Raw genomic sequence first — 12,462 nt, forward strand, 5'->3', positions numbered from 1 at the left:
TACATGATGCCCCATCGCCGATGCCCCATCGCCGATCAAAGCTGCGATTTGGAGCAACAAAAGAGAGAGAAATTGACTCACAGAAGAAAAACGAAGCTGCCTCCTTCAAGAGAAGAGGATGATTCGGCTTTACAAGTGGCTATCTGTTGCTTCTCCCATCGCCGTCGAAAACGGGTTGTGTGAACGGCGATTGGTTTGTGCGCTTGGGTCGTCGATTGGCGATTGACGATGCCGGGCGATTAGGTTGTGCAATTGGCGATGACAATGATGGGTGCTAACGGCGATGCATGGAAGATGGACTTGGGGGAAAGCTTGGTAATGGCGGCGGCTATGATTGTTGGGGAGAGGCGGCAACTGTGGTTGTTAGGGAGAGGCGGTGGTGGCTGTTGTTGGCGTCGGTGTGATTGTGGTGGCTGTAGATGAGAAGCAGCGGCGGTATGGGTATATTGGGTTGGTCTGTTTTTTCTTGAAACATAGAGAGAGAGAAACGACGGATCTGTTGAAGAAGCCTTAGCAGAACTTCACGGTAAAAAGTCTCAGAGCTTCTACGTCTCTGTCTTTTCCGGCTGCCTTCCACGACGGCAGTTGTGTCATACAGTGGTCGCAGGTGTCACAAAGGGCAGCTTCGTCGGCGGAGCAGAAGACAGAGCCTTGTAAAGCCCAATTGCGTCAAACAGAACCATTCCTTGTCCTTGACAATCATGTTCGACGGCAACCATTCTCCGTGGAGAAAAACAATTACACTTAAGTCGTACTCCACCGGAAAATGAGGGGAAAGGAGTACTGTAAAAAATAAAAATAAAAAATAAAAAAATAAAAAAAAATGAAACCATTCCTTGTTAAACAATACTACAATACTCTAACCTCCGTTGATGGTTAGAGAAATATATTACTACAATACTCTTTCTGAAGCTCTATTGGCGACGGCGATTCCAAAGGATTCCAGCGAGTTACAACAGTTATTGGGAGATTGAATATTGATTTAGATTGTTAGAGAGATGAATCTTTGATTTAGAATTTTAGAGAGAGAAAGAAAGAAGATGAGAGAGTCACAACTTGTTTCGTTGAGAGATTCTCAGCAAAACTTCGCTTCGGACTGCGACCAGCTTAAGACAATTCCATTGGTTTCATCCACATCATCGATTGGAAAGTACTCCTTTCCGTTTCTCTCTCTAAAAGTCATCTCTCTCTCTAGAAACCCATTTTGATCAGTACATTTAAGCAGGTCCAAACAACAGCATATTATATGTACCCATCACGTTATATGTTAATTTCTTGCTTCATTGTGTTTTTTTCTGGATACCCACTTTGATGTGTAAATTAGTGGAATCTGTAGTGTAACACTTATAGATGGTTCATTTTGATAAGAAAACAGAGGAGGCCAAACAAATGAGGATTGAATCAGAGGATTTGAAATAGTATTTATTTTTTCTCTTTAGGGAAGTGGTCAACAACTATCATGGATTTGAAATCTGAAGCACTGTTGTTGATTGTTCTTAGAAGCGACTATCATAGGATTTGAAGATGAAGCCATTAATTGTTTCTTCTCCGACGAGCCTTTTTCTGAAAAAATTTCCCTTGTCCGAAAAAATCTATAATTGAAAAGTTACAAATGCACATGAATGATATAGATATATATATATATATATATATAGAGAGAGAGAGAGAGAGAGAGAGAGAGAGGGAGGGAGAGGAGAAAAGAGGAGAGATTTGTTCAGTTCCCTCTGTGTGTTTTTTTTTTTTTAAATCAGAAGCGTGAAGAAGGTGAACAATTATTATATGTATGTGTCATGTGTGTAGACAGATGGAGCATAAGGGTGTGTTTGGGTGTAACAATTGGTGTTTCCGAAAGCAACTATCATAGGATTTGAAGCCAATTTCGTCAATTGTTTCTTCTCCGACGAACACTTTTTCTAAAAATTCTTCCATTGTCGGAACAATCTATAATTGAAAATTTACATAAGCATATGAGCGATATATATTTATTGACAGAAGGAGGGAGAGAGGAGAAGAGATATATGTTCAGTGAGTCTTTTCTTTTTTCAATCATTCGACGTTGCAGAAGATCAACAGTAATAAGGTAACAAGGGTTTCTTTGGGGTGTTTGGGTTTAATAGTTACAAAAGGGGTATTAATGTCTTTTCATAGTTACAAGGGCTTTGTGGTCATTAAAATTATAGTGTATGTCATGTGACTGTCACGTGGGGTAAGACCCTACCGGAATAGTGACGGATCCGACCGGAACAATGTCGGATGGGGTCATCTGTAACAAAAATGTATAGTCCAGAGGGTTAATTGCAATTTTAATAATTTAGGGAGTTAATTGCTGATTCTCTAATAGTTTAGGGGCGGTTTTTTACATTTTACCCTACATTTAATTACCATTGTAATTTCAGAATAAATCACCGAACAAGAAAACATTGTTTAACGTGGCAAGAACAAAACCTTTGACCTTTGTGACGGCTACCAAATCACAGCTGTCCAAGCAACGAATTATTCAATTGATAACTGATTATAGTCAATTCAATGGTTCAACCTTTGAATTATCCGATATAATAATAATTTTATATATATATATAAAGAATTGGTTGTGTGTGAAATAAAATTATTTAATCATTACCTTTAAGAGGTATAACATCTCATCCTTGGAAATATATGAGAAATTCAGTCTCATCATACCTAATTGCACGAGTATTAGTCAATAAGTCAATAATAAATATCATAAACTATCTTCCTCTTCGTCTTCTCCTTTCATAATAAAAATTTATTAAGATCACGGTGCACAAAAATCAATTAAACCGATAAATCGAATCAAATCAAATTAAATTGGGAGGTTTGGTTATGCTTTTTCACAATTTGATTCGGTTACAATACCAAAAATATGGAATCATTTATAAACAGTTATTATTGTTCCGTTTTATAAATTATATATATATTTATATATTTTGTATTATATAAATAACAGAATAATAAGATTAGCCTTTTAACCACTCAACTATATATCACAATATATAATAAAAAATTATATTATATATGATATATATTTTAATTTATATATATATATATATATATATATATATATATATATATATATATATATTAGATTGAATTATAAAAAAGTTTAGAATTATGAAACCGAACCGAACCAAACCGTTTTTTTACGATTTGGTTTGGTTTGGTTTGGTTCCATTAGTTTTATAATTCGATTCGGTTCTAATTTTTATGAAATTGTTAGAAACGATTTGATTCTAAAAATATTTTTAAACTGGTCCAATCCGATATACTCCTAATTAGAATCATTATTGTTTATTTTTTTAAAATAACATGTAATTCAATAATAAATTAATTAATTCGACTACTTCATGTGTCATAATGACATCCTTTTTCACTCATATAAAAATAATGTGACCTCAAACACTTTTTTTTGGACACGTAATCAGATAAGTTCTCATATATATTAGTTGACAGAGAAAATTGACATTCATCTATTGTGATTTTCTTGAAAGCAATTTAAAGCGGCAATCAGAGCAAAGTGATCACACAACAAAGCAAGAGAGAAAAGTAGCGTGATTATTGGTGCTTTAACCGATTACCTACATCCTTGTCCACGTAGGAAAAAATTCTTCTTCAATTACTTTCACACTAGACGGACGTTGAGTGAGCATTTATTGAGCTACACTTTACACTTGACGGAATATCACTCTTTACATTATGCTTTATACAATATATATTATATATAGTATTATACAATTCAGTTTTTCCTTTTAATTAAAATTAAAATACATTTTTTACTTCTTCTTTTCTGTCTCAGGAAATAAATCGCTCTAACTCTAGTAAATTTTTTTGGCGGTTTTGTTCTACACTCTAATTGGTATATCATCTATTCTTCTTCGGCCCAAATGTTGAACAATTGTTCGTATCAAAGAGAAAAGATTCACAAATTTACCTTTTAACTGAAATAAGAATTCACTTTTTAGTTGTCCTTCTTCTGTTATGCTAGTTTTCTGTCGTTCTTTTTCTATTCTACATCGTTTCCTATGTTTTTATTCTTTTTTATGGTTTTCATTCTTTCTTTTGGAGATGTTCAAATTTCAACCAACTAGGACCCATGAAGTAAAAGTCAAATTTATTAAATAATAAATATGTTGTATACGGAAATTGTATATATATATTAGAAACTTAGTAAATATAAATTTAACACAACTGTCAAGTCAATTTTTTTACCTCTCACAGTACCAATCCAGCGAAAGAATAACTGGAGAGGATTTTTTTCGGTCTATGCAAGCAACCATTGACATTTCACAATATGGCATATTTGGTTCCGGATTACATGGTCTTACCAATTATAACAAGACATACAAAAAATATATGTCAATTTTATTTTAAAAAAAAAAATTACGTATCGAATTGTAATAATTGTCTGCACTTAACAGAGGTGAACTTAGTTGGATTCGATAGAATTAAATGTTAGCGTTTATCACATTCAAAGTATTAATTTATTTGTCTATGCCAAGTCCAATAATTCGGATTACTGTGCCTTGGTACCATACGACGTGTAGATTTTTTTTTTTTTTTTTTTTTTTGACAATATACGACGTGTTGATGAAGTTAATTGGATTCGATAGAATTAAATGTTAGCATGTATCATATTCAAAGTATTAATTTATTTGTCTATGCCAAGTCCAATCATTCGGATTACTGTGCCTTGGTGCTATACGACGTGTAGATTTTCAGTGCAATGCATTATATCCTAGTACAATAAATATATGAAAAAGTTATTATTGGATAAGTAATATAATGCATTTATTGCATAAGTCACGTAAATTTTTTGCATAAGCAATATAAAATTATTACATAAACTGTCTTCCTCCACCACCGCCTTCCACCACCATCATTATCGCTACCCTCCACTTTCACCGTCGTTGCCGTTACCACCACTTCCACCACCTTCCATCACAACTGTCGCATTCTACCACCACCACTACTGTCACTGCCTTCCACCACCACCACCACCTATACCACTGCCATCGACGTTGCCGCCTTCTGCCACCACTGTTGCCTTTTATCACCACTACCATCACTGTCATTGTCTTCCACCACCGCCTTCCTCCACTACAACCACTGCCGCATTCCAAAACCACTATCTACACCACTTCCGCCTCCACCACCATCGTCACCGCCACTAACCATTGCCACCATTTATTTTTTAAAAAAATTATTATAGAAAAACGTTATTTTATTAATTTAATTTAGGGTTAAGTGCAAAAAAAAAAATCTTTCATAATATGCAAAATGTGCAATTACCTCCCTATTGTTCGAAAAACCCCTTACTATTTTCAATTTGTGCAAAAAGAGACAAATCATAATTTTGGTGGTAAAATTACTAAATAACCATACTTTATCATTAGGAAAAAATAAAGACAAAAGACAAAATATCAAAACTGCCCTTAAAGTCATAACATAACAATATTTAAAACAAAATTGGAATGTGAGTGTCTAATTACGTTTTACCAAATTCAATCATTGTCCTTCTAATACATTCAAGAATATATATATATATATATATATATATATATATATATATATATAGTTGCTAAAAATAAAAAATTTATAGACCTACAACTAGGAAGAAAAAAAAAAAAAAAAGAAGTTAATGGTAAACTAAAAAAGTTTGGCTCATGTTATGTTAAAGCCTTGTACTTTTTTATAATAAAGAACAAGATATGATAAAAAAATATTGACATCAATATAAATAAAATAAAATAAATTTAAAAAAAAAAAATGTGTTGCTTGAGTTTGTGTCCATCCAAAGAGTAACTAGATTAAAATTTTGATTTTGATAGAAATCCTAAGTTCATCTTATAACAATTTGTGTCAAAGCAAATTCATTAATTTAATTATTATTAATAATATATATATATATATATATATAAAATTAAGGGAGGCTCATTCATTTACAAAAAAAAAATATAGTGCATCTATCATTTAGAAAGGAGATAATATTAGCAGCGGCAGAAAAATTTTAGAGAGAAAAAAAATAGAAAGAGAGATAATAGTGGCAGCCACAAAAAGATCTTTTAGAGAGGAAAATATATATATATATATTAGAGAAAGAATATCGATGCGTGAGATATTTTAGAGCGAGAATATATTTTTTTTAGAGAGATAGTCTATGGAATTTTCCTTGGACAGGACTTGAAGCACAACCAAACAAACCCATTTCAGTGTTCAAATATATACAAAATTAGTAGGGGCATTCTTGTCACACAAAAAGGGAACTTTTGAATTTTTTTTTTTTAAAATGATGTCACCAACTGCTATTTTTCAATGAATCGATTTAATAGGGGGTAAATTACTCAAAAGATGAATAATATAAGGAGTTATATGCACTTTTTTCCTAATATGGGTGTTTCTTCCACATTTTTTATATAGCAAGTGGGTTTTTTGTACTTAACCCTTTAATTTATTTGTTACTAAAAGCAAGTGGGTTTTTTTGCACTTAACCCTTTAATTTATTTTTTACTAAAAATCTTTTCATTCTAAGTTTTTAAGTTGGTCTAACCAAATACTAAAAGAGTTATTAATTAGGGATGGCAATGGAGCAGTTTAGGGCAGCGATCTCATTCCCATTCCCATCCCCGTTTAATTTTTTCACTCCCAAAACTAACCTGATTTTTCAAAACAACCCCCATCCTCGTCCCCATTTACATAATCGATTCCCAAAACCACTCCAAACAAGGCGGGACCCCGTCGGGGTGGGGATTTTTGCCATCCGACGCGGCTCTCTTTTATTTTCACAACACTTAAGATAATGGATTGATCTTGTCATCGGTGTCGAAGAGATAGATCTGCAGTCGCTCGTGCCTCTCCCCGTCTTTCAAGCATCGAGACCGTGAAAGGGCTGGGGTTTTAGGAATGTGTGTGTGTGTGTGTGTGTGTGTGTGTGTGTGTACACTTAATCTAATTTAGTAGTATATCATTATATGTAAGGGCAATTTAGTAAAATTACACCATAATCGGGTCAAGCAGGGCGGGTTTACCCTTCAGCCCCAACCCCATTCCTTTTAAAAATAGCTCATATCCCAATTTACATAAACAGGTCCCCAAACCCGTCCCAAACGAAACGGGTTAAGGTAGATCCCCGCCGAATTAACAATTTTTGCCATTCCTAATTATTATTATTTAATTCTCACATCATTTTATATTTATAACCAAATAATAAAATAAGAATAATCATTTCAATTCATTCCCACTCTCTTTCCGGTCCATTTCCCCGTACTAAATACAACATTAAATTATTAACAAATTTAAATCATCCTGGAAGACTATAATGTATAGTTTATTGTATTTATATTTACTTTGATTTGACAAAGCACAAATAATTCACTCAAGAGACTGAAATTTTGACCGACTATATAAGTGGATTTTATCTCCGCCCATCTGGTTCTTTATTGTACGCTTTTTTGAGGTATCATGACAATACATTTAATCCAGACGTCAACACATTATTTTGAAGTTGAATTAAGTGCGTTAATTTTTTGTAGTGAAATTTTTTTTTTATTATATAAAAAGTTAAATTTATATTTAGGAAAGTGTTATAAAGAGAATAAAATAAATATAAAAAAAAAACCCTAAATTTATACTATTATGAAAAATGTATTGTAAATAAAAAATAGATAAATAATGTACTAAAACTTTTTATACTTTTAATAATAATGAAATGCATTATAAATAAAAATTAAATAAATAATGTTCTGAATCTCTTTTAACTTTTTATAATAATATAGATATATAATTGAAGAGGACTGATAAAAGGAACCCTATCTTTTGGAACATATGAAATTTAAATAGTTGGGAAAGTTTGTTGGCGGTTGGACAAAATTAGTAATCTCTTTAAAGCTTTTTTTCAATATATATCTAGTCAAAATTTTGAATCTTCATTAGTTTAATGAGTTGGTCATAGTCTAGTAAATTGAATTTCTTTCTAAAATTGAATCCGTTTGAACTTTATTTGTCAAATGAGACATTCCAAAAACAGTTTAAATCTTTGAATCTCATCAATTGAACGATGTTAGTCTCATAGTGGGACCTTAGTGTGACCAACCTCCTCTCATAAATTAATTTTCTTATAAATTTCTTGATTTCGAGGAGAGTTTAAAAAACCATTTCATTTAATTGAAATTTATTGGAGAATTTCAAAATGACAGGACATAAATGGGTTATGGGTCTCACATTAAGTCACATAATTCTTCTAAAATGGTGGTGTTCTTACACTTTGCGCGCTAATTGATTCTCTTACAACAAATTCTTATATAATTTTTTAATTCAATTTTTAAAATTTTGAATTCATAACAATTTCTCATTTATTGAATTATGAACAATTACATGTGATACTTATTATTGATGGCGATAATAAAATGTGCATAATAGTGAATACAAAATGTTAGGAATGTGAATAATAACGTTACATTATTAAAAAAGAACATTATTTCCATATTGCTTATGTTTAAAGTTACTTATATTTCAAACACATTTTTTATTTTATAAACGCATAATACTATACAAATATTCAGACGTTTTAGAGGTGTTCTCGCTTTGACCCAATTTTAGATTTTCTTAGCTACCATATTAGTGGACTTAGGTCCCACCACTGATATCATTCTACACAATTTTCAACACCCCTCAAATTTAGAAGATTTATAACGCTTTTATATCTACCATTTTGGAATATATTAAATCAAACAATTAATAAAAACAACTCATATTTGTGAAGGATAAATGACTTGTTGATGACATTACTTTTCAAAAGAAACAAAATTTTGATTCTCAATTTGTAATCTAATCAATCAATTCGTCAAAACACACACAACACACACATTACCTAGCATATTTTGAAGTTGAACTTAATGTGTTAATTCTTTGTATTGAAAATTTTTATTATTATATAAAAAGTTAAATTTATATTTAGTAAAGTGTTATAAAAAAAATAAAATAGAAAAACTAAATTTATATTATTATAAATGTATTATAAATAAAAATAGATAAATAATGTGCTAAAACTTTTTATACTTTTAATAATAGTAAAATACATTATAACTATAAATAAATAAATAATGTACTACTGAATCTCTATCTTAACTTCTTATAATAATATAGATATATATAATTGAAGAGGACTGATAAAAGGAACCCTATGTTTTAGAACATATGAAATTATAAAATAGTTGGCAAACTTTGTTGGGGGCTGAACAAAATTAGTAATTTATGGAATTGTTAATCTCTTTTAACTTCTGTTTTTTTTTCAAAAAAAACATACAAATATATATATATAGTAAAAATTTTGAATCTTCATTAGTTTAATGAGAGTTCGGAAATTGATTTCCTTCTAAAATTGAATCCATTTCAACTTTATTTTCAAGCAAGACATTCCAAATATAGTTTAAAATTTTGAATTTTATCGATTGAATGAATTGGTTTAAACAGTGAATCTAGTGCGACTAATCTCATTTTATAAATTAAAATTTAAATGAGATGACGTAAATAAAAATATGAGTCCCCACGTACACATTTTTCTCATTCAAACATTCTTCAAATTTAGAGAATTTATAAATAGTCTTTATTTGTATATCAACCAATTTTGGGAAATATTAAATCAAACCATTAGGAAGAACAACTCATAATTCTTTGGTTTTTTTAGTTAAAGGGTAAGCTTACAACTTAATTCTTGTGAAAGATAAATGATTTACTTTTTAAAAGAATCAAAAATTTGATCCCAACAATTTCTAATCAACCCATCAATCAATGGGTCAAATCACACACAAACCATCAAACACACATTCCATGTGTGAACAAACCGACGTCAAAATACATTGAATGGGATCCGAATGAATGTATCGCCTTTACTACGTTCACACCTCGCCACGACCTCCCATTACTTTTGGTGGGACCCACCGGACGAAAAACGAAACCGCCGGCTCGACACGAGTACAACTGGGTGGTTCCACACGGCCGACTCAATTGGGCGAGTCCGTCCAAAATAGATAACGTAAGCAGTGACAAAATCACCCCATGTGGGTCAATGACACGCACGCACCTCACTTCAACTCTCGCCACGTGTGAGGGCTGCTCCAACCTCCCCCACCAATATTATCACCCACGTGTCTTCTAGATCCCACCATCTCCTCCCGACACGTGTCCCCGACCTTCCCTATATATTCCCCTCTCCCCCTTGTGTTCTAAAGTTTCAAGCCCTAGTTCTGTTCCGTCTCTCTTATTATCCCCCTTTCTCTCTCTATTCCCACACCCCCTATATATACACACACACACACAAATTACACACACAATCACTCATATATTTAGTGAGAGAGAAAATGACAGCAGTGGATTTGCAGTTACCTCCTGGTTTTCGATTTCATCCGACGGATGAGGAGCTAGTGATGCACTATCTGTGCCGGAAATGTGCGTCGCAGCAGATTTCTGTGCCCATTATTGCAGAAGTTGATCTCTACAAGTATGACCCATGGGATCTTCCAAGTAAGCTTCTTTTTTTTTTTTTTTTTTTTTTTTGTAATTTTAAAATTGAGTTTTTGGATTTTATTCGGTATTAATTATATTATGTGGTGAAATTACAGATTTGGCCTTGTATGGAGAGAAAGAGTGGTACTTCTTTTCGCCTCGGGACCGGAAGTACCCGAACGGTTCGAGGCCTAACCGGGCGGCCGGGAGTGGTTATTGGAAGGCGACGGGTGCCGATAAGCCGATCGGGAACCCGAAAGCGGTCGGAATTAAAAAGGCGTTGGTGTTCTACGCCGGAAAAGCGCCCAAGGGACAGAAAACCAATTGGATTATGCATGAGTACAGACTTGCCGATGTGGACCGCTCGGCTCGCAAAAATAACAACAGCTTAAGGGTAAGGGTAAGGGTAATTGAAAATCAATTAAATGTAATATCTGTGTAGTTATCATTGTAGTTGGGAGGGTAAATTGGTAATTTAATTAGGTTGAGATGGCATGACTATTGTTTATAGGGAATTGGAAAGTTTAGGGGAGAAAAATGTCTTTTTAGTAGCATTCGTTAGAGGCGGCCCATAGCATGATGATGAGGTTGATGTGTATGTACTATCAACCTCAATGGACAAAGACGATGATTACTATAAAACAAGCTGACTTGGACGATTGTGATGTGTCCCTGGACTTAATCAAATGGGCCATAGAGTGGGCTGTACACAGGATCTATCTAGAAACTTGGACCATAGGCCCACATGTTTTCAATACAAAACTGTCCTATGTATCTATATCTATTTTGATTGATTGGTCGTGATTATTGTGCAGTTGGATGATTGGGTGTTATGTCGCCTATACAACAAAAAAGGGTCCATGGATAAGCAAAACATCAGTAGCAGCCGGAAAGTGGTGAGCAACTACTCGGAAATTGAGGAAAAGAAGCCGGAGGTTTTGACCCACCTCGGCCCTAAAGCTGGTGGGTTACCTCCGGCGGTGGCGCACAATGAGTTCATGTACCTCGACACATCGGATTCGGCCCCGAGGCTGCACACGGACTCGAGCTGCTCGGAGCACGTGGTGTCGCCGGAGTTCACGTGCGAGAAGGAGGTGCAGAGCGAGCCGAAGCTGAATGAGTGGGACAAAGCTGCCCTTGATTTCCCGTTTAATTACATGGATGCCACAATGGACAACACTTTGTTCGCTTCTCAGTTCCAGAATAATCAGATGTCGCCGTTGCAGGACATGTTCATGTACCTGCAGAAGCCGTTCTAAAGTGGTCCCACCAGAAGAAATATTTATATATTTTTTGATCGGTGCACTGGATGCTCACACGTGACACAGGAGACTGAATGGTCTGTGAGTGTGAATCCTTGAGGGCATTTTTGGGGACTTGTGATGGTTTAGACCTAGAACAGATGGATAGTTTTGGGTAGTGACCCAAATGGTGGTTAGTTCTGGCTGTGCTAATACAATGCTGTTTATATATGTAACTGGTACATATGATGATTTTGGGAAGGTTAGGGTGGGGTTTATAATATTTTCATGTATTTTGGTTTTATTATCAAAGGTTAATGATGTTTTATCTAGTGGATGCACACGAGTTACTGTTGTGTTGATCAGTGATTATCTATGATCTTTCTATATATGATTGCTTTGTTATTAGAATGAAAATGGGAGAGGGATCACATAAACACTAATAATTCTAAGTCACTCTTGCTTTTTATTAAAAACTATCAATTTCTATTTATTGTATATCAAAGCAAATTGAGAGTTTCTTGGGCAAGGTACTTAAGTACCCTTAGGTCGTGTAAGCACCCTTGGCAACACTACCGAGTGAAATGGAAAGAACTCACTCTAGTGTGGCTCTCTAGTGTTGTCTTTGAACCGAATCAAAGGGTTCGGGAACCGAGTCAAAGGGTTTAGGAGTTTGGTTACGATTGGAAAAGGTGTTAGGCACCTC

The 12,462-nt window shown here is 33.8% G+C and overlaps 1 protein-coding gene across 2 annotated transcripts; it reads left to right on the forward strand.

Moving 5' to 3' along the window:
• The first annotated feature begins 10,232 nt into the window (after positions 1-10,232).
• Positions 10,233-12,088, forward strand: LOC132273699 (NAC domain-containing protein 2-like). Of its 2 annotated transcripts, none has more exons than XM_059774729.1 (3): positions 10,233-10,533; positions 10,632-10,915; positions 11,331-12,088. In XM_059774729.1, exons 1-3 carry the CDS (start codon positions 10,371-10,373, stop codon positions 11,772-11,774), a joined length of 891 nt encoding a protein of 296 aa, XP_059630712.1. In that variant the 5' UTR covers positions 10,233-10,370; the 3' UTR covers positions 11,775-12,088. The 2 variants fall into 2 exon arrangements, with proteins under 2 accessions (XP_059630712.1, XP_059630713.1); XM_059774730.1 differs by having other exon boundaries at positions 10,234-10,533; positions 10,632-10,909.
• Positions 12,089-12,462: the final 374 nt, after the last annotated feature.

This window comes from Cornus florida, unplaced genomic scaffold (genome assembly GCF_030987335.1).
Source record: "Cornus florida cultivar Cherokee Brave unplaced genomic scaffold, ASM3098733v1 CherokeeBrave_3.0.0_Hap2_Chr09, whole genome shotgun sequence".
NCBI lineage: Eukaryota > Viridiplantae > Streptophyta > Magnoliopsida > Cornales > Cornaceae > Cornus > Cornus florida.